The 24,544-nt window shown below is 36.1% G+C and overlaps 1 protein-coding gene across 2 annotated transcripts in view; it reads right to left on the bottom strand.

Annotated features, from left to right (window-relative positions):
• LOC129255397 (bifunctional purine biosynthesis protein ATIC-like) overlaps window positions 1-24,544 on the bottom strand; it is a 56,745-nt gene that overhangs the window by 24,230 nt on the left and 7,971 nt on the right. For both annotated transcript variants that reach the window (XR_010293150.1, XM_064097615.1), the window contains exons 2-7: window positions 23,215-23,341; window positions 22,596-22,672; window positions 14,317-14,383; window positions 4,816-4,904; window positions 2,746-2,824; window positions 1,598-1,670 (exon numbers count right to left, since the gene is read on the bottom strand). Coding sequence is in view for 1 of the 2 variants with exons in the window: in XM_064097615.1 (XP_063953685.1) it covers window positions 1,598-1,670; window positions 2,746-2,824; window positions 4,816-4,904; window positions 14,317-14,383; window positions 22,596-22,672; window positions 23,215-23,341 (512 nt within the window). In the remaining variant the exon portion in view is untranslated. The remainder of the gene's footprint in view (window positions 1-1,597; window positions 1,671-2,745; window positions 2,825-4,815; window positions 4,905-14,316; window positions 14,384-22,595; window positions 22,673-23,214; window positions 23,342-24,544) is intronic.

The raw sequence follows: 24,544 nt of genomic DNA, 5'->3' as shown, positions 1-24,544 counted from the left end.
TTGCGGGTCAGCGGGTCCCGCTTGCAAATTATTGGATTGCACTGTTGTTGTTTTGATCGTTCTGCTTGCATACGCATATGACTTTAGTTATTCAAATTCGCCCATGCTTTGGAGTACGTAGGAAGGGAAATCACGTAAGAATTTTTACAGTTTTTACTCATTCAAAATTTCAAAGTGTTTTTTCTGAGCTTTCGAGGAATTTCAAAGTGAAGAAATTTAGAAAGCAGAAGAAAGCAGAATTTGAGGTTTGTAAAGAAGAAGAAAGCAGAATTTCAGGTCTAGAAAGCAGAAAACTTTGGGCTTTAGGCCCTTAACCCTAAAAGGACTGGGCTATTTGAGATGTATTGAGGACTGGGGGGGGGGGGGCCATGATGGCCCCCCTTCTGATTATGGCCGCCGTTAGAGCGATCGCTCCGAAATTTGGCACGCACATTCTTTACCACATAAACTAAGTTTTTTATCTTTTGTTTTCATTGTTTTTTTTCAATGGAAATGAATTATTACAGACCATTGAACAACTAAATCAAACCCTAAATTAATTAAGCAGACCAATTACAACGAAAAATAATCACCCTTTTATGAATTTCATCTCCCATAGACTTTGTACACAAAGTATAAAAATGAGCCATTTTCGGCATGACATTGTCTTGTAAAATGTCATGTGGTGTTGCAATGCTATACCCGTATGTCACATATTTGGTCTCAAAAGTTGGGCAAGACTTCAAAGAAAGATTTATAACATTTTGCGGCACTATCTTTTTTTGTTTCGTAAATAAAACGCAAATTGTCGAGGGGGGGGGCCCCCAATCCTTTTAGGGTTAAGTCTACATTTCAAGAAATAAATCCATAAACTTTCGAAATTATGATGGAAATCAACAAATACCCCCAAAGTTCATTGACCTTGGTCATGAGACCTGAACCTCATAAAGGATGTTTAGTGATACTTGATTACAAATATGTTCCAGTTTCATGAACCAGATCACTAAACATTTAAAGTTATGATGGAAATCAACAAATACCCCCTACATGGCCAAAGCTCATTGACCCTACATGACATTTGACCTTGGTCATGTGACCTGAAATACAGACAGGATTTTCAGTAATACTTGATTACCCTTATGTCCCAGTTTTATAAGCTAGGTCCATATACTTTAATTTATGATGACTTTTAAAAACTTAAACTTTGGTTAAGATTTTGATAGTGATATCCCCAACATGGTCCAAGTTTATTGACCCTAAATGACCTTTGACCTTGGTCATGTAACCTTAAATGCCAGCAGGCTGTTCAGGAATACTTACTATGCCCTTTTTAAAAAAAGTTATGACATTTCAAAAACTAAACCTTTTGTTAAGATTTGATGTTGACTCCACCGCTGTCGTCAAAAAAGCAGCGCCTAGTCTCGCTCTGCTATGCAGGCAAGACCAAAATAACATTTGATACAAGCAAATTGTTCTATCAATTACATAAACTTCAAATATACATTTTCACTCAAACTAAGGTACTACATAAGAAATAATCATTTCTATTGAAATGGTCATCAAAAGTAATATGTAATTACAGAACTGTCATAGGTATAATTAACTTGAGTAACTATACCTTGACTGCTAGTGCTTTTCTAATCTCAAGTGTGGTGTCATTATCTGGTCTGTCAATCATCTCTTGAATAATGCTGAAACATGGTCAAGATAAAATACAATAGATATGAAAGGGAAATACCATCTGAAATAATACAACTGAAAAGGAAATGATGTAACAAAGGTAGATGGGAATATATCGCCAAGTTTACAGTTATGGTTATCAGTCATGATACAAGATGATGTGCTCAATTTCAACAGAATATCCCTCATGAACACATTTCTCACCACCAAAAATGTGTGCATCTATCATTCAGGTTTAATGGTAAAAAAAAATATTTTGCGTGTCTGTCTCAAAAACAGATATTTTAAATTATGATCTTTACGTCACATCATGGCTACTGATGATGAATCTGCTTATATCTAATAATATACAACCCTTTGTCTGCAGAGTACATGGGTCCAGAATCGAGGTTGCCCCTCCCCCCACTAATCTTTATAGCAACCATATACAAAAATGTAAAAATTACAATCAAATTAGGGGGTTTTATGCAATTCATTTTTTTCAACAATATCTTCTTTTAATCAATTGTAATGAATCTAATCATGACATCAAAAGGCATATCATATAAGAGATTTATAACTCTTAATAATACTGCTTTTCACAGGTGCATTTCGAAAATTGTTATTAATTTCAGATGTTAAGGGGTCATTCCACTATCAAGATCTGAAACACTGATCCATCCTGATCTTTAGATCGGGAGAGAGCTGAATTAAAATTGGTTTGAAATCAGGGGCAGCATAGTAACAATGTTGTAAAGACAGGGTAACAGCGGGCATGTTATTCAGATCGACTAAAAATTTGGAAAATGTTCAAAATTTCATGCCGATCTTCCCGATCAGAAAAAGCCCATTCTGAATCATGGAGGAAGCGGGAAAAGCGTAAGCAACACAACACGCAGTCATGGGATGAGCGTAATGAGGTCATTCCTGGCGTACTAACAGCAGCACGGGGACGTAATGAATCACCTGTTCCTTTGGAAAACTTATATTACTGCAAATTATTTTTCGCTGACTCCTGGTAAAATTGTTCAATTCCCCCCGATCTGAAGGCTTGTTAAATCGTAGTGAAATCGGCATAGTGGAACAGGGCTTTAATGTCAAACTTACTTGGAATAGTCTGTGGGATCACACACAACTGTTACTCTAGCATGATTCTTAGCAGCAGCCCTCAGGAGAGTCACACCACCTTAATTTATATATAAAAAAACAAATTAAGATATTAGAAAATATTATCCTAAATCATTTCCATGGGATCATGTGGAAGATTACAGGCTCCATTGGGATGACAAAACGTAGGAATCACAATGGAAAATATCAAACTATTTGATGACTGCTTTCAGAGAATGAAAAAGCAACCGTGATAAATCACCACCTCATATACAGAATAGGCAATCTACACTACACAAATTGTTTTTGTACCATTGATACTAAATTAAGATCATTCTATTTTAAGATTTGTCATAAAGCCATAGCATTAAATGATTTTTTATATAAGATTAAATCTAAGGATTCACCCAATTGTGTTTTCTGTGATAAAAGTGAGGAAACAATAGTCCACCTGTTTTGCGAATGTGAAAGGGTAATTCCTATTTGGCAATCCCTTTTAACGAAAGTTTCCCAAAATAATGTTCAAATAAATGGTTCTAATTTTGAAAAAATGTTCGGACTCCCAGCTGATAAGTTAATTTCATACATTTTCTAACTTTTGAAGTATTATATTCATACATGAAAATTTAAGAATAATCCTCCAAGTTTTGCTCTTTTTAAAACATTTGTTAAAAAACAACAGGACTTGGAATATTTGATAGCTAAGAAAAAAAATAAGTTGCCCGCTCACTTTAAGAAGTGGCGATTCACCTTATAATTTGGTTTTCAAAAATGTCAACAGGTTACATGATAACAATGTATATTTTGTATAACAGGCTTAGTGCCCCATTTTTAAAAATAATACTGCACTGTATTGGTTACATGGTTGTAGACATCAGTTCCCATTTTTTCATGCAACTTGTATCTCAGTTTCCTTGATATACTTGTTCGTTTAAAAACCTCCATAATTATGTCGTCTTGGATAACCAGTTGTGTTTTTTAATCCTATCAATAGTTGTTGGGAAACCATTTTATAATCATAGCTTGTATATTTTGTTTTGTCTACTTTATTTACCAAATCACCTATCTTTGTTTAGATAACACTGATATTAAGTTATCACTTTGCCACATTCCTTTTTTGGGGGGTGGGGGAGGATAAGTGGGTAGGTTTTTTTTTTTATTATTATGGTTGTTGTTTTGTCTTTTTTGTGTAACTAACTTGTGTTTATGTGATTTGCAATCACCTAATAATCATTTGTAAATTTTGTGATTTATTTCAATTTATTATAATAAAAACAGAAATATAAAAAAGAAAACAAGAAAAGGCAATCTAGCAAGTTAAGACTTGAGAGTACCAGAGATTTCTTTTAAGGAATCTGTTTTTATATTACCTCTTCAAAGAAATTTATTTACTGTGTAAGGGCATATAAATTCATGACTTTTATGTCAAACTATGACTTTTGAGCTTCTGGATCACTACTTTTTACTTGAAAGGTCAACAGGTCTGGCAGTTAATTCAGTTTATGCATGTATAGCATCCAGTGCCTGTTTGCATGCTTGAGTACCCATCTTCAGATTGCATGGTTCCACTGCGAATTACAATTTTGTTTCATGCATTGGGTACGTGGCTTGGTGTCATGTTGTGGGTGCTCAAGCATGCAAACAGGGTATATTTATATTATATTTATTTTATTCATCTTTACATGTATGTATTATTTTGATGTATTTAAAGTTTGTGATTATTTCTTTGTTCCTATGCACTTTTTGTTATTAAGTGTCTGCTGACAATTTTTGTGTTTTTCAATTGAACATGACAATAAAATAATTGAATTAAATTGAATCTAATGACCACCATCTCTCAACTAGAAAAGACTTACATATGAAGAACAATATTCTTGAAGATTTGTAAATTGACTTACAAGTATACCTTAAATCTGTCATACTTGAAGTTTTAATTATCCATGTTAAAATAGCTTCACAAAGATAAGACCTCATTTTTAATTCCAGATTTTGGTTGGAATAATCTCATCAATTTCATGTTTAACTTTAAACAGGAATTTCAGAAAACTTAAAAATATATCAAGAATTTACCAATATCGATGTTTTCCACTGCATCTGCTACAGTTACATCAGGTTTGGCAATGGTCTGCTCAAAGGGATACAGGTTACAAGCAACAACCCTGCAAAATATCACATACTGATTAATATAATATCTAAATGTACTTGTAGTGAATCTTATGGAAAGCAAGTTTGGAACCAGCCTAACATTTCATGTCTCCTTATCATTTTGAACCCAATCCTCAATAAAGGTCTGTTCTTTTCAATAACATTGGGTCCCTTTAAACATGACAGTAAAAGTATTATCATATTATTTGGTTTATGCCTGTAAAGACATGTACCTGATATAAAGGTAGTTTTTGGGATATGCCTTGTACATATCTATTGGTTTTAATTGGGATATGACAAACAAGTACCCATATACATGTATGAATACCAATGCATTGTTAACATGACAGTTGCTCTAACTACAATTTCCCCTGTGCTAATTTCTCTAAAGATATAAGATAAGATTTAGAATGATGATATCGTTTTTAGTTCAGAATCATGTTAAGATAAGGATATAGGTATCACAGCTCTGTTTGGCTTAATGTGTGCATTTCTAGTACAAGCACTTGCTGTAGGAACTATAGGCCTGGGAGTAAACATCGATTGATCGAATGGTTCGAATGGCTTGCCGCCGATCGCCAATCGATAAGCAAAATTTACACTAATCGAATGTTCGGCAGATCCTGACTATGACGTTGGGATAACTCGAATACCAAGTAATAATAACAAAATGACAAGAAAACAATGATGACAACGGTTTTTGAATACTTGATAAAGGTTAAAAATTGATGTTACCGAGGTTATTTGTCAAACAAGATCAATGATTGTATCACATTAACAGTTAATCACCGACCTGAAAGAGCTCCGAAAATGTTAACCCCACCCGGCCTTGCCCTTGATACACAATATAAGTTATTGTCTGCGTGCTCAAAACAGAAAGTAAATACACAACCAGCTCACTTGAGCTGATTGGACCTTCGATAGCCAATAGGCGGTGCTGCACCATCCCGAGTTTACCCAAACTCAATCTCGAGATTTTAGCCCAATTGGCCCTCTTCGCGATTAATCTTGAGATTCAAGAACCCCGTCTCCACCATCCCAAGAGCGATTCCTGCTCGAGCGAGGCATCGATGCATTATGGACTGACGCCGTGAATAAATAATCCTGAGTGCGTTTGCACCTATGAATTAGCGCGATAATTCGTAAAATAGCGCGCTATTTTGCAAATAATCCCAAGTTGACTTGGGATTGCAATTTCGAGATTAATCCTACGAACTAGCGCGATAATTGCGTCTCCATTGCAAATAATCTCGAGATTGTTCAAATCGGAATAATTTGCCGGATCAGAAATAGCGCGCTAATTTGAAAACTCGGGATGGTGCAGACGACCCTAATGAAACTATTTGGGAAACAAAGAAGCCACGTGGTTCCCTTATCAGGAAAGGTCATGACTTCAGAAATACATTGACCCCTTCCCATCTGTGTGTGTGTAGGAGAGAGAGAGAAAGATAGGGGGTGGGAGTCGGAGAAATCTATTCATGTTTCAAAACAATGCAACCTTTTTTATGCCCCCTCACACAAAACATTCCAACATGCGCCCCGCCGCCCGTAACCTACTTTCTGGACTAGTCTCCAAAAATAGACCCAGTTATACATGTAGGTTTAAATGATAAAAAATTGTAATTTTGAAAGGTATTTCAAATGAAAAATATTTTGCAAAATATTTTTTTGAAATACATGTGTAGCATCGTGGGCAATGCCACAAGTGGGGGTAGGGACATGGTGTGGGCAAGGGATGAAATTTTTCAAAAAGTGAAATGCACCACCTGCATGTCAGTCTAAAAAAATACTTAATGAATGAGTTGTTTACTAAGACGTCTTAGTTGGACTCGGCTGATCTGGGCCGATTAATTCATATGCAGTAGTCCAGGATAGAAGAGGCATAACCTTGTTTTTTCATATAAATTTTTGATGGTTTCTTGTCAATTCGAGGGTGCTGATTACGAATCTGAATGATGCCACTCGTGTAACTTTGAGCGTTTACCGCAAATTGGCAAAATCCAATATGGCCGCCAAAATATGCATATTACCCATGAAAATAATAAAATTGCCAGCAATTTGGCTATAAAATGTATATTGTGTTGCAGGAGTGAAATACTCTCTGAAAAAACATATTTTGACAAAATATTTATTTCTTGATATTCAAAATGGCCGCCACAGACCTCTGTATACCCTATTATGTACAATATGAATAGGGAAAATTAATTTTCACAAAAATTATCACTAAACTGTAAGTAATTGTGATCTGTGGACGAAGTACAATGTAATATATGAAAATCAGCAATGCTAACATGATATATCATTAACTATTTCATGTATGGGAAAATTGTTGTATCTAATATTCAAAATAGCTGCCACTGGCCCAAATATAGTATTATTTTCTATGGCAAAGGGGCCAACAAAAATCGCAAGATTGAGCACTACAATGCATATTATTAAGAGAAATGAGTGGAATACTGACTAAAAACACAATTGCTAACAAAATGTATTATTTAATATGCCATGTATATGATAAATGTTGTATTTTTATATTCAAAATGGCCGCCAAAGGCTCTAACAGTTCATAGATTTTTCTAAAGCATTTGATACTGTTGATCACGACATCCTTCTTTTCAAACTTTCTCATTACGGTATTCGGGGAAAACCATTGATATGGTTTAGGAATTATCTTAAAGGGCGCTCCCAGTTCGTTTCACTTAATGACAATTTCTCTAAACACAAGCCTGTCCTTTGCGGAGTTCCGCAGGGCAGTATTCTGGGTCCACTTTTGTTTATAATTTATATAAATGACATTGAAAAGTCGTCTAGGTTACTTCAATTCATTCTTTTTGCTGATTCAAATATATTTTTTTCACATCATGATCCAAAACAATTGACGCAAATGTTAAATAAAGAACTTAAAAACGTTGCAAATTGGATAAAAGCAAACAAATTATCACTAAACCTTGATAAAACTAGTTATATGCTGTTTAGTAATAAATTTGAAGCTTTACCAAATGATGTAATTTTTTATGGTACTGTCATCCAAAGGGTCTGATCAACTCGATTCCTTGGGCTAATCATAGATGACAAGCTTTCCTGGAAACCGCACGTTGACAATGTCTGCAAAATCATTGCTCAAAATACTGGGATCCTTGGTAAATTAAAACAATTCTTACCACACACTATTATGTTATCCTTGTATTCTACATTAATCCTCCCTTACTTAAATTATGGACTTATTGCTTGGGGTAATGCAACAATTTGGCTGATCGATAGACTATTTATATTGCAAAAAAGAGCTATTCGTGTAATAAATAATGCAGATTTCAGGGCACATACAAATAATCTATTCTTGAAAAATAAAATTCTGAAAATTAAAGAAATGTACACTTTTCAACTTGGACAGTTTATGTTCAAGCTTAAAACTAAACAACTACCTTTGCCTCTAATTGATATGTTTTTTAAAAATAGTTCGATTAATAGTCACTTCACTCGCCAAGCAAACTCTTTTCATTTACCACTGAACAGAACATCATTTGCTCAAAAAATGTTTATTTTTATGGGTCCTAAGCTATGGAATTCTTTTACAATTGATATAAAACAAAGCAATTCTATACAAATGTTCAAAAAACGACTTAAATCATTTCTCCTGAATTATTACTAAATATTTAATTCATCAATTACAAATTAAGCCTTCAGTGCTAAGTAGGAAACCTTTAATAATTTGTATACACTATGAATGATTCATATATTTTTTAATATGATGCATATGATTTGTATTATAATGTATATATTACATAATGTAAATATTGTTATTTGTTTGTTTGTTTTTACAAAAGAGCAATTCAGTTGCTATAAACACGTAATTACAACATTAGGGGGGCCTACATTATACAAGCTCTGCTTATCAGTTGGCCCTCCCTCCCTTTCAATTATTTATATTTCGATTTGATAATGGTCTATTGTAATTTTATATTGTTATCTATTTTTTGTATGTACTTCAAATGTGATTATATGTTACTATGTCAATTGTATCAAAAATTGTAATATGAAATTGAAAGTGGAAAATAAAATGATTGAATTGAATTGAATTGAATTGAAACAGTATTATGTACAATGATATTGAGGACCAAAGAAATCACAAGAGTGAGCACTGAAATGCATTAATTTGTGATGAATAAATGGGATATACTATCTAAAAAACATAATTTTTTAACAAAATATATCATTCATTTTTAAAGTTTGTGTTTAATACTGTATTTTGACTTTCAAAATGGCTGCAATAGATATTGATTGTATTATGTACAATGCGAACTAGGAAATAAATCTTCACACGAGTGAGCACCATAAATGCACATAATTGTGATCTATGAGTAATATATTGTCTGAAAACATAATTTCTAACAAGATATATCAGTTCTTCTGCCAGGTAGGTGATAAATACCGGTACTGTAATTTGAAAGTCAAAATGGCCGATACAGGCACCAACAATATTATGTACAATGTTAATAGGGACAAATGACTTTAACAGATTTTGGCTTTGCTTGACTAAATGACGTTGTACGAGTGAAATATTGTCTGAAAACATGATTACTAACGAAATATATCATATCATCTAAAATTTAGGTGATAAATGTGATATTTCAAACTTCAATTTAGTATCGTGTCGTTCTTTTGGAAGTATCATATTTGATTTGACACGAAAATATAGCAGTCTAATTACCACAGCAGAGTTACGGAAATATGAGAAAATCTCTATCAAGTTAAAGAAAGCTGAACTGGACATTAATTTTCTCAACAATTGTCAAAGTTTCAATGTATTCCCAAGATTGTGAGAGTTCATCTGCCCAATGTTAACATACAGGATGTGTACGCGATCCATAAGTGACTTCTTCGCAGTGCTATTACAAAACGAAAACGCGAAAAGAACAGATTGGAAAGGGAAAAGAAGGAAAAAGAGAACCATTTACGGAACATTTTGACTGGTTTTGACTGGCAGATTCTTCGGCGAGCTCTCATAAGAAATGTCACGAAATGCGAGGCTACAGTAATTGAAGGGCACACTAAGAAACTACAGAATTTAACTAGAAATGCAGTACTTCCATTCACGCCGGACAACACAGTTTTGAATCTATCCAGTGCCAATCTACGGGATGAAGAACTTAATCTACTAAAAAATGGATTGTTCTTTTCGATCAAACCTCCACAGTCTTGGATCAGCAAAGCAGATGTCTTCATAACTTTTGAGCTAATTCAACGAGCTTTTCATGACAAGTTGATTGACCGCAAAGATGACCCCAGAATGAAAGCAGAATTATCATATCTAGCTAATGAATATGTAAGCAGCTATCAACCTTCACACAGTGACTTACAAAATTTCACGATACTTGGCAATAAACAGATGGTTATTCTCAAACCTGACAAAGGGAACAGTGTTGTTATCTTAGATAGGAATGTGTATAATAATGCTATATCTTTGTTACTTGGTGACAAAAGTAAATTCAATAAACTTAATAAAGATCCCACCCTGACAAGGGAACGTTCTCTTCAACGATTCCTATGTAAACTTAAGAAAAAGGGGGCATTTGATGGTTCTACTTACAATAATATATACCCAGAGGCAGCTGCGTAACAGGGGTCGGTGGCCAGGGGGGGCAAGAGCCAAAAATTTCCCGGTCATATCATGGTATGAACAGGCATAATCATGATAATGGTGTAATGAGGCGACTATTTTGAGAAGGCCAGATATCGCGTATCGGGCAGAATTTATCTTTAAAAGAAAGTTGCGAGCGAGCGAAGCGAGCGAGCAATTTTTTTACCTTTTTAATACAAAAATCAAATTTTGTGATAGATTTTGACATGATTATCCAAAGAATAATATATTTCACTTTTCTCTCTTTAGATTCCTTTTTTTGCGGTCTGTACGCCACTGTGAACAGGATTCTTTGCGGCAGTAGCGTGAAGAGTAAAAAAAAAAAACGAGGTGCGCAGTATAGCTCATGTGCTAAAAAGTTGCTTTATAAAATTCCCGAGAGAGTGAAGCGAGCGAGAAAAAATCACCTTATCATGAGAATCTAACTTTGAGCTATTTTTTGACATTATATTCAGTAAATAAAATAATATCCTACACTTTTCCTTTGCTTTTCTTTCCTCCTTTTTTCTTTGTTCTTGTTTGTAGAACTTTTGGGGCCATGACCCAACCCTTCCATATGAAGTGCTGTGCGGTTGGGGTCCGGGGCGGAGCCCCCGGAACTTCTTGATATAAAAACCATTTAAACCTCGCAGATTGCCGCTATTTTAATCAAATCGCGGGCATATACAGAATATAGCTTTTACACTACACATTTATTCAACCCAGTTGCGTAATGAATGGGAAAAATTTGTAAAAAGTCGCCAGCGTGCAAAGCGAGCTGGAAAAAAATGCCTATTGACATTAAATTCTAATTATGTGATAGATTTTCCATTATATTCAGCAAATAACACATTTCATTGTTTCCATTCATTCCATTATACATTGTCTCCTATAATTTCTTTTATTTCCTCTTGGGTGTGGAACCAAGACCCCTCCCCCGCCTGTATGCCAGTGATTGAACGTGATTGAACGGGGGCATTATAGAGCCATTTGAATGTTATAAATGAAGAGCCCCTACTGTGTGGGGTCTGGGGCAAAGCCCCGGTAGCTTATTTGCATAAAATTTAGCAAGCTTATAGCACAATGTTGTATGCAGTCCATCTTTCTTCCCGCTCTTTAATTTCAATCATCGGCAGCCCGGTCGTGTTATTTTTTTTTCTTGTCCCTTTTGTTTGTTTTCCAATTTTGCTTTTGACTAATTACATTCTAACTTCGTTTCCCGCTATTTGTTCTTTCTCAAATGATGTATGTTTTAGTAGATGATCTGATTGAGTTGTTCAAATATGCTACCAAACAGACCCATTTCCTATTCAATGGTGAAATGTATGACCAGGTTGATGGAGTTGCTATGGGCTCTCCTCTTGCCCTTACACTGGCAAACCTATTTATGGGCCATCATGAAAAGAAATGGTTTGAAGGACCCAATGTTCCATTCTATCGCAGATATGTAGACGATGCATTTTGTATTTTTAACAATGAAGATGAGGTTAAAACTTTTCATGACTATTTTAACTCCAGACATCCCAATATAAATTTCACTGTTGAAAAGGAAGAACATGGACAGTTGCCCTTTTTAGAAATTTAATCAACAATAGCACAGATGTTTATACTACTTCGAATTACACTGGATTGTATACAAATTTTCTCAGCTTCACCTGTTTCAAATACAAAACCGGATTGATTAGAACTTTGATAGATAGGGCATACAAAATTTGTAGTCACTCTCATCTCTTTGATGCTGGTATCGAGAATTTGAAAAAGGTGTTGAACAGAAATATGTACCCAGGATGGTTGATCGAAAGGTCGTTGAACCAATACCTTCAAAACATCCAAAACCCAAATATCAAGAAAAAAAGACTACAAGATTTTTCAAGTTACCTTATATTGGTAAAGCATCAAAGGAACTTGAAAAGAGAATCAATATTATGGTTAAACAATATTGCAAAGATCTTCATATTACTCTTTCTTTCTCATCTTTCAAGCTCAGTTCTTTACTTTCTATAAAAGATTCCATTCCCCAGGAACTTTGTGCTCGTGTCATATACCAATTTACATGTGCGAGATGTAAAGCTCAGTGCATTTGCCCGGGGGGGTCACTCTCTACATGGACTGCTACCAACCGTGTCCGACAACCTCAGAAATGCACCCTAAACGGCGTAATGACATTATGTAAATTTGCAACCCTAAACGGCGTAACCCGGCATGAGAAAAGCCACCCTAAGTGGCGTGAACAGGGAAATCCTCTAATTTGATACCCTAAGTGGCGTAAACATAAAAATCTATTAATGTGATACCTGTGGATCGTGTGGGTAACGCATGCTGCCTAGTATAGAGCTAGGTGTAAGACACTAGCACTAAGAGACTAGAACCAGAACTGCACAGGCCGGGTAACTCTCGAGTGCTGCGCTGGCAGCGCCGGCGTGTGGGAGGATTGTTTTGTAAATCGCCTTTCATTGTGTTTATAGCTTAGGTCTACTCCAGGGTCTCCTCAAATTTGCCTAAATTTGCACCCCTAAATGGTGTAATTTTCATAACCAAATTAGCAACCCTAAATGGCGTGAAGAGAGAAAGAAAAGGCTACCCTTATCGGCGATTTACGAGCGAACGGTGCTGAAATGCAACCCTTTTTGCCAAAGACGTCGACACCGCCCGAGTGCCTGAAACGGGACCCTTTTCGACGCTTTTTCTGGACGCGGGTGCGTAGCAGGTCATGTGGAGAGTGAATCCCCCGGGTGCATTTGGTGGCTTTTTGAATATTAAAATGCTTCATTTATTACATACATGACATAACAAATGATACATTTCGTTAGAAATCATGTTTTCATCCATTATTGCACTAAAAATCACAAATACTTGCATTTAGTGCTCACTTTTGTGAAATTTAGTTTTCCCCATTCATATTGTACATAATATAGAATACAGGGGTCTATGGCCATTTTGAATATCTAGAAAATAATTTTTTTGTCAAAATTTTTTTTTTTTCAGAGAGTATTTCACTCTTGCAACACAAATACATACATTTTATAACCAATGTGCGGGCAATTTTATGATTTTCATGAGTAATTTGCATATTTTGGCGGCCATATTGGATTTTGCTAATTTGCGGGAAATGCTCAAGGTTATATGAGTGGCATCATTCAGATTCGTAATCAGCACCCTCGAATTGACAAGAAACCATCAAAAAATATTGTATATATGAAAAAACAAGGTTTGGTAAATTTTCTATGGGGCTTATCCTGGACTACAGGGGTGTGGCACTTGGAGGGATGCATGCATAATACCAGTGTACTAGAATTGATTTAGGAAAGATTTTAATTGGAACAATAAACTGAAAGATTTAATCTCATTTCATGTAGTTTCTTTTGATATAAAAATCATGGAGAAGGGGGAAAGGGCCTACTCTCATTTATGATAAACATGTGACTTGGGGTGTGGCACTTGGAGGGATGCATGCATAATACCAGGGTACCAGCATTGACTTGGGAAAGATTTTCATTGGAACAATAAACTGAAAGATTTAATCTCATTTCAATTTTCATGTAGTTTCTTTGATATAAAAATCATGGAGAAGGGGGAAAGGGCCTACTCTCATTTATGATGAACATGTGACTTTGATGGAGATTTCTTCATTCGGGAGGTCACCATAAAGTAGGTCAACTATTGTGACTTCAAAGACGTGATTCCCGAAGAACAATCAAATCATTTGATTGTTTTTTCAGGAAATAATCGAATGGCAAAAATGACATTCGTCCCAGGCCTAGTAGGAACCAATGTAATGGAACCTACTTATGATAATCCCTGTACAGACATACCTGATGTATTGGTAGCTATTCTTGAGCAGATCAGCAGCATCTTCCTCACTTTTTCTTGCTAAGATACCTGTGGTAACATACAGAAATATAGCTGAAATCAGTGGCGTATCGAGGGTCACGGCGTTGGGGGGGGGGGGCACCAGTAAAGTAAAAAAAAAAACCAAGTGGAATGCATCTGGCGGTCTCACCTACATCACGCGATTCAATATAGCAGCAGTGCTGACTTTGAAAACTACTATCAAATAATTATTCACAAAAAACACCAGTCATACAATGATACAATACTACGTTCATTGACATTTGACTTTGATCATGTGACCTAAAACTTGTCAGTGAAACTTGATTACCCCTATATCCACATTTTATACACTAGGGTCATTCCATCTGGATTCACCCAGTGGTTGCACCCGACCGTCTCAGAATTCCTTGTAATTTGGTACACATAAAATTCACCGTGGCCCACGTACAAAACAAAAAAAATAAGTCCAATTGGTCCGTCGGTTCTCGCGCTACGGCCCGCCCTTTCCTCCTTGTTTTGACAAAAATGGGCGTGACCTTCAACTTTCAATGGCCACTGCGTCGTAATGTGTTGACCAATTTTCATGAAACTGGTACCATTTATTAGGAAATTCAGAGAGGAATCCAAAACATGCATCAAATAATGTATTGGAGCGATTTATAAGGTCGTGACCTTTGACCTTTACTTTGACCTTGAGTTTGACCCCTGGACAAATAATTTTTTAACTTGATTTTCGTGTATGTTAATTATTTGTATGATATTGACAAAATATGTTAAAACCAATGATGATATTTTATTTCTTCACCTTTTAAAACTCTTCCAAAGATACCATGAAATTTCACTCTAGTCCCACATACTAATATTCATGTTAGTAAAAGTGTTTACCAGTTACATGATTTCTTCCGTTATCATACGTTACAGTATGCAAACACATGAAAGGAAATTAAGCTCATCAGTTCACAAATGAAACATTAAACATTTATGCTCATGAATAGGTATCTGTTTAGGCATTTTGGTGTTCAGCAATATATATCATATATATATATACATTCTTGTTAGTAAAGTGTTTACTTTTATCATCAAATTGTTGAGTATATGCCTATTTACTAACAAGAATATATATATATATGATATATATTGCTGAACATCAAAATGCCTAAACAGATACCTATTCTTGAGCATAAAAGTTTAATGTTTCATTTGTGAACTGATGAGCTTAATTTCTTTTCATGTGCATGCATACTGTAACTTAAGATTGGAAGAAATCATGTAACTGGTAAACACTTTACTAACATGAATATCAGTATGTAGGACTAGAGTGAAATTTCATGGTATCTTTGGAAGAGTTTTAAAAGGTGAAGAAATAAGAAAGTGTCTTTCCAAACCTGCGGCTGAAATCCTCATTCACTCTTTAATTTCCTCCCGTTTAGATTTTGCCAACTCATTGTTCTGCAATTTACCTAAGAAGGACATAATAAAACTTCAAAGACTACAAAATTCTGCAGCACGCCTACTGACACTGACAAAGAAGTCTGATTCAATAACTCCCATTCTCCGATCTCTCCATTGGCTACCAGTTGATAAAAGAATTATATTCAAAATTTTGTTACTAGTTCATCACTCTGTCTACTCTGTTTCCCCCTTATACCTGTGCAACTCAATTTCTCGATATTGCCCGACACGAAGTCTTCGTTCTTCATCAGATACATTGTTGCTTCAGATACCAAGAACCAGACACACATGGGGGGATAGGGCTTTCTCTGTCATGGGTCCAAAACTCTGGAACGAACTCCCGCTACGAATTCGACAGTTGTCTTCTACAGAATCATTCAAATCCCAACTAAAAACCTATCTATTCCCCTGAAATGATTAATTTAATAATTTAATTTGCCTTGTCCAGGAGATATTTTATTTTATTATTCTTTCTTTTTCTCTTTCCTTTTTTTTTTTTTTTTTCCTAAGCGCCATGAGCACCTTAATGTGGACCTGTGCGCTATACAAATAACCACTATTATTATTATTATAAAATATCATCATTGATTTTAACATATTTTGTCAATATCATACTAATAATTAACATATAAGAAAATCAAGTTAAAAAATTATTTGTCCGGGGGTCAAACTCAAGGTCAAAGTAAAAGTCAAAGGTCACGACCCTATAAATTGCTCTAATACATTATTTGATGCATGTTTTGGATTCCTCTCTGAATTACCTAATAAATGGTACCAGTTTCATGAAAATTGGTCAACACATTACGACGCAGTGGCCATTGAAAGTTGAAGGTCACGCCCATTTTTGTCAAAACAAGGAGAAAAGGGCGGGCCGTAGCGCAAGAACCGACAGACCAATTGGACTTATTTTTTTTGTTTTGTGCATGGGCCATGGTGAATTTTATGTGTACCAATTTACAACGAATTCCGAGAGGGTCGGGTGCAAAATTGCACATTCATTGGGTGAATTGGCATGGAATGACCCACTATATCTATAAACTTTGAAAGTTATGACAGCAATCTAATAATTACCTCTAAAATGGCCAAAGTTCAATGACCTTAAATGACCTTTAACTTTGGTCATGTGACCTGAAACTCGCATGAGATGTTTAGTGATACTTGATGACTCTTATGTCCAAGTTTCATGAATCAGATCCATAAACTTTCAGTTATGATGGTAATTCAACAGATACCCCCCACATGGCCAAAGTTCATTGACCTTTGACCTTGGTCGTGTCACCTAAAATTTGCACAGGATGTTCAGTGATACTTGAGTACTCTTTTGTCCACTTTTTATGAACTAGACCAATAAACTTTCAAAGTTATGATGGTAATTCAACAAATACCCCCAACTTGGCCAAAGTTCATTGACCTTACATGACCTTTGCCCTTGATCATGTGACCTGAAACTTGCACAGGATGTTCAGTGATGCTTGATTACTCTTATGTCCAAGTTTCATGAATCAGATCCATAAACTTTCAAAGTTATGATGGTAATTCAACAGATACCCCCAATTTGGGCAAAGTTCATTGACCCTAAATGACCTTTGACCTTGGTCATGTGATGTGAAACTCAAGCAGGATGTTCAGTAATACTTGATTAACCTTATGGCCAAGTTTCATGAACTAGGTCCATACACTTTCTAAGTAATGCTGTCATTTCAAAAACTTAACCTTAGGTTAAGATTTGGTGTTGACGCCGCCGCCATCGGAAAAGTGGCTCCTATAGTCTCACTCTGCTATGCAGGCGAGACAAAAATGAGTCACTTAGTGAGCGTGCAAAGCGCGCTCGGTTGCCAGGTATACTAACCTAATAGAGACATTTTAAGGACAGTGCCATTAAACAGAAATTTATCTCACTGATCACTGGAGAGGGGCATTCTAAGTCTTGTTTTAGGAATTCACTAAGACCATATGTATTTCACTAACCAAATGATGCGAGCGCAAAGCGCGAGCTGAAAATTATTGATATTCAGATCAGAAAAAGGGACATTTTAAGAACTGATTTTAGGAATTCATGAAGAACAGACATATCTCACCAATCCACTCATGCGAACATAAACATGGACCGGATGTCTTTATATGTTTTATGAATGTGGGGCAATCACTTTAAGTACAGTATATGAAAAAGAAGCATATGACACTACACAAAACAATAATAACTTGACAAAGTTCGAGGAAATATATTTTGTGTATATTAACTTGAAAACGGGAGGTTTTAGTACAACAGGATTATATATCTTGTTAAACAGAAATTGTGAGCACAAGGAACAATGAAGACATAGGCCCTGAGCAAATTAAATTTCATAAAGTTATGAAAAAATGTTTCTTATATAATAATAATAATAATAATAATAATATAGGGTATTTATATTGCGCACATATCCACCTTGTTAGGTGCTCAAGGCGCTCCTATATTACCCGGCTAAGCTAGGCGTTCATAGCGCACACAGCTTTTTAAGGAATTACTTCCTACCGGTACCCATTTACCTCACCTGGGTTGAGTGCAGCACACTGTGGATCAGTTTATTGCTGAAGGAAATTACGCCATGGCTGGGATTCGAACCCACGACCCTCTGTTTCAAAGTCCGAAGACTAATCCACTGGGCCACAATGACAACGCTCCACGTTGATACACGTTGATTATATGATACAACATAACATTATAACGAACAATAATTTCTTCTTTCTCCCTCTTTTCTTCTTTTCCCCGTTTTGTTTTTTTGCCAGCCGATGGGGGGCAGGTGCCCCCCCCCCCCCCGTAGTTACGCCACTGGCTGAAATACTTTCATGATCATAAATTTGCTTTTTGAAATGTACATGAACGGAAAGTTATGCTTCTCCTCTTTCATTTGACTGAGTCAGAACAATGGAAAGTGGTATTACCAAATTTTCATTTGCACAAGCAAATTGCAATTTTGAGTTAGTTTTTCTGGCTTTTAATGCAGTCTATTCGATTGACGCATAGTCGAGAAAAAGTTGTCTGACAACTAGGGCTGGGACTAAAACCCGGGTACCCAGGTCCCGCCCGGAAGCCTCGGGTACACGGGTAGAAAAATCAATACCCGATACCCGAAAATTGCTTGCCAGTTTAACGTATATGTATTTGATTTGTATTGCGTAGTGTAAGACATGATTGTAACTCATCACAAAAGTACACAAGTCTCATTTTGAATCTCACCAATTACCCTCAAAATATCCATAAATATACAAGTTTTTCAAGTGAAGATGTGACTGAGATCGTTCGATCGTCGCCATGTTTCTTTTGCAGCTTGAGCATACGAAGCGCCAGCCAACCACTATTTTCCCAAAAAGCGGAAGACAATGGACTTGGATACGCGGTGAGTGCGATCTTACAGTTGGCTTGAATATGATTTTGTTTGGATTCTTTCCAAACTTGTAAAAAGTTACTTGAAATTATTGGATGAAGGGTCAGCGGAATGCTGGATGGGGGTGACCCACTTTAAAAAAAAAACCTTCCGAGCCAAAACGGCTCTGCTTACTCCTCTGCACTTGCAAAAAAGTGAAGCACCCTTTTTCCGCTTTGCCACACTCCCTATGAAGCACCAAATGAAACAACTAAAAGAAGTTTGAGATACAAAATTATTACTATTGCAACATTGAATTCCCATTGCCATAGAATCAAGCCTGAGAAAATCCACGCCGTTAGCCTCTAATCAGTGTTATAGCTTATTCCAAATAAATAACAATAAAGGACTTTCCTTCCCCCGGCTCAAACAGCACTCACTGTTAGCCCATTGTCTGTGCTTTGTTGGGAAAATGAAGCGCTTGCTTTTCAACGATCCATCGAATGGGTAGTAATCGAGCACGTTTTCAGGCAACTTTTGCTCGACCATGCGTCAATCATATTTAACGCATGATGTCTCATATGAAAGAAGAAATTTGCAAAATTGCAATTTGCTCATGCAAATGAAAATTTGGTAACACCACTTTCCATTGTTCTGACTCAGTCATGCATGCGTTATGAAAGTTGACATTGGCTTCAAATGAAAGAAGAGAAGCATATCTTTCCGTTCATGTGCATTTCATGAGGCAAATTTATTCAATAGCAAAAAATTACACTGAATCTCGGTTTCGTTTTTTCTGGGACGCACTTTATATAGGAATAATTAAGGTTAAGTATATCTGCTAAGATTTTGACCACCCCACCCCCTAATTTTTTAAAGAATATTATAAAGGAAATACATGGATAAACATATGGCATGCTATAAACAAATGCAGAACTGGTGGAAGAGTGATCCAAGACTCATATGTGTGGGTCAAGTGAATACATAGCTGTAATACAATAGCTTTCTGTAATAGTAATAGTATACAGTCGTAGAAGTATGGTTTTATTCACTGATCACAGCAGTCCGTAGGTGGAATAACATTAAAGGAGAATGAAACTCTTGGAGCAAGTTAGCTTTTGTGAAAGCAGAAAAATCAAAGAATAAGATCAACAAAAGTTTGAGTAAAATAGGACTAGCAATAGAAGAGTTATGAGCATTTGAATGTCGAGATCACTAATGCTATGGAGATCCTAACATTGGCAATGCGACCAAGATCTATGATGTCACAGATGAACAACTCTCCCCTTTTGGACACTGAAAATATACCCCAAAACATCTCTTTTTGCTCATTCTAATCATATGACAAACGATTCATCAATGATATAATGTTGTGAAACCTCTGTACTTGTCCTCTCATAAAGAGAACACCTCACCTTGTGATAGACTCTATAAAAGTGAGAATATAAGTGAAATAAGTACTAAAGTAATGAGGGAGTTGTACGTGTGTGACATCACAGATCTTGGTCGCATTGCCAATAGGAGGATCTACATGGCATTAGTGATCTCAATATTCATATGCTCATAACTTTCTTATTATTCATTCAATCTTCCTCAAACTTTCAACAATATATTTCTTTGATTTTTCTCTTTGATATGGATTCAGCTGGTTTCAAGGGTTTCATTCTCCTTTAAGTTTACAATGTAAACTAGCACATCAATGATGTAGAGCTCAGATGGAACAAAAAACAAGTGGAACGCCTCTGGCAGTCTCGCCAGCATTACGCGATTCGATATAGCAGCAGTACTGACTTTGAAATCAGCTATTGAATAATTATTCACAAAAGAAAACACTCATACGATAATAAAATACTATGTCCATTGACCCAACATGACCTTTGACCATGATCATGTGACCTAAGACTAGGGCTGGGACTAAAACTCGGGTACCCGGGTCCCGCCCAGAAGCCTCGAGTACCCGGGTAGAAAAATGAATACCCGATACCCGAAAATTTCTTACCAGTATAACATATGTATTTGATTTGTATTGCGTAGTGTAAGACATGATTGTAACTCATCACAAGAGAACACAAGTCTCATTTTGAATCTCACCAATTACCCTTGAAATATCAATAAATATACAAGTTTTTCAAGTGATGATGTGACTTGAGATCGTTCGATCGTCGCCATGTTTCTTTTGCAGCTTGAGCATACGAAGCGCTTGCCAACCACGTTCGTGTTACCATTTTCAGTTCATCATTAACCGAAAATAAGTTTATCGCTAATCAGAAACGCAATGCATCATGGGATCGAAAAGGGGGCCGTTGGCTAGCTCTGCGAGCTAGCGGCCACCTTTTCAAAATTTGCTTACCTGAGTGGTATCGGTGAGAAAACAGATCCTCCAAGAATACCTTTCATAATTAATATGAAATATAGGAATTCTAGGTCGATTTTGGTATGAGGTGGCAGAGTATTGCAGACTTGTTTTGATGGAATACTGCGTGGGTCACGGGAGGCTTGCACTGGGCATGCTTACTTTATTTTCATTCATAAGTTTGCTTGCGGCGCAGTGGCTGGATGACGTCACCTATGGGGTTTTTCCACCAGTCATATTTCATGCAACATGATTTTCGGGTACCCGCCTGAAAATTACCACGGGTACCCGAAGAAAAAAATACCCGAAAGTCCCAGGCCTACCTAAGACATGTGCAAAACATAATTGATTACCCTCATGTCTTTGTTTCATGAACAACATGTGTAGATCCATAAACTTTCTAAGTTATGATGCCAATTCAACAAATACCCCCAACACGGCCAAAGTTCATTGACCTTAAATGACCTTTGATCTTGGTCATGTGACCTGAAACGTGCACAGGATATTCAGGGATACATGGTTACTCTTATGTCAAGTTTCATGAACTAGATCCATATACTTTCCAAGTTACGACAACATTTCAAAAACTTAACCTTGGATAAGATTTCGATATTGATTCCCCCAACATGGTCTTAGTTTGTTGAACATAAATGACCTTTGACCCAGGCAGGATGTTCAATAATACTTGATTACCTTGTGTCCAGTTTTCATGAACTAGATCCATATACTTAAGTTATGACATTTACAGAGTCACAGTTTTTTCAATATCAATCACCAATTTCACATTTTATTTATTTATTCAAAATTAAAGATTTTGAGGAAATAATGCTTTAAAGGTGGGAGTTTAGTTATCCATATAGTCAGATTCATAAATATACTGGCAAATATCATAAGTGTGTGGATCGACCATGAACAGGCATGTTGTCTGAGATAATGTTCAAATGACTATGAGCAAGAGGTAAATAATAAGTGGCATCCCCAGAATGCAATTAATTCAACAAGTTGACTTAAGAATCATTCAAAAATATATAAACAAGTTGCCAAAAATAATGTGTTAATAACCCAAAGGCAAGTAGCAAATTAGTTTGATTTGAAATAAATTTCGTACCACCATGGACAGCTGGATGAAGTGTTTTGACTCTCCCTCCAAGCATCTCAGCTACTCCTGTTATATCACTCACATCTCTGTCATGAAAAAAAAAACATACATAAATTGAACATTAACTCTGCGGCTGTTATGACACAACACAAATTATGAAGAACCTTTAATATGTATTAAATAGAGTAGAAAACACTTTTAATCATCCAGAAAATTTCATATATATCATTATCAATGTATTTGTCTTTTGAATAATGATAAAGGCAGAAAACCATGGCATCAGTAATAAAAATACTTAATTCTACAATACATACAGTATATAATCACCAAAGGTATAATACTAGGTCTTGTAAGAACGGTACAGGCAAGTTAAGTTTCTTTGGATCACAGAAATCTGTTTGACTTTAGATAAAGATGACTAAGACAGAGGAAAGAATATGTTTTATAATCTGGCCTGAAGATTTCTTCAATATTGAAATTATTCTATCAGACTGTATCAATCTTTTAGACTTTAGTAAGTCATTTCTAATTTTTTTTTTTTTTTTACTGTAAGGGGCCATTTTTTGGTGGGGCACATTTCTATATTACAATTGGGAAAACTGAAGAAAATAAGAGCAGAATGTCTTACTTGACAGGAATCCCAGCAGCCTTGATAGCCTTAGATGTTCCTCCAGATGCAATGAGCTGTAGACCCAATTGATGAAGCTTGGTAGCAAAGTCTATTAAACCTTCCTTATTAAAAACACTCAAGATAGCTGTGAATAAAAAGATCAGATTTTTACCTGTGTCAACTTATTTTCATAAGAAAGTTGACTGGACACATTGTAAGTATGAGTGGCTTTATTTTTTTAAATCTTTTAAGTTTCAGCTTTATGTTGACTCTATTAAGTGTAGTCTGAATATATTAAAAAAATCAATTTGGTACAAATCAGACCAGTGGAAAGGACACACAAATTTATGAGAAGTTTGCAACCAAATAGTAGAGTTCCAAACATGGATTTACCAGATCAATTGTGAACATGCTTAGAGTGATTATTTCACTTTGGTCCGATTTAAATATTATCATTTTGGTTCTTGGAATGGGATCTATTAGATCTAGGCCTTATTCAACAAATGACACTTGAATGATCAGGCCTCAAGCATAGATCAGGATCTAACTTTACAAATGTTTGTACTAAACTAAAACAAATGTAAACTTCTTATGAATAAATTACATCGACTCATGTGGCCTCATCATGAAATAGGTCTCCCTTCTTGTGTGTGCGCTCATTTTTTGTAGAGTATAGGTGGGGGGCACTCCAATTATATATTGATGGGGGTGTGTCTCAAGAAATCAGGACATGGGGGTCTAAGAAACCGACTACAAGGGTAAAATACGGTTCTTGAGAACTATACATATACATGTACTGGACGGAGTGAAAAACTACAGTATACAGTACGGTGCACGCTAGCACTATAGTGCTGTAGCCCTGTGCCTATTGGCGCTAGTATAGTGTGGTATAGAGGGAATATGAAGCCATGCATGCAGCTAGCTTTACGGTACTGTAGCGAACCAGTCTGCTACAGTTTTGGTTATAATGCAGTAAACGTAGATGGCGCTATAGCTTTTGGCGCGTTAGAACTCAATAGTCGACGGACGCAACGCACTGCGTAAGGCAGCTCTCGGAGACTATAAATAGCGGAGTTTCGCAGTGATCTCGTCACTTCGACGCTGGCTGAGGTCGGAGTTGGACGAAGAACTCCCTGCGCTCCTCTCCAACTGGGCTGAATCAAGAAAAGGTTTGGAAATGAATATTGCTCGCTTAAGCTCTACTACTGCAAATACAATTCTGGATAATTGGTGACAGTGGTAATTGTGATAACCTGTACAAATGCTGAATGATGATGTATAATTAAATTATGACCGTTTCGCAGTGATCTCGTCACTTCGACGCTGGCTGAGGTCGGAGTCGGACGAA

The sequence above is a fragment of the Lytechinus pictus genome, chromosome 3 (assembly GCF_037042905.1).
Source record: "Lytechinus pictus isolate F3 Inbred chromosome 3, Lp3.0, whole genome shotgun sequence".
Classification (NCBI taxonomy): domain Eukaryota; kingdom Metazoa; phylum Echinodermata; class Echinoidea; order Temnopleuroida; family Toxopneustidae; genus Lytechinus; species Lytechinus pictus.
The sequence above is the reverse complement of the archived record's forward strand: the minus strand, read 5'-3'. Positions and strand labels throughout refer to the sequence as shown.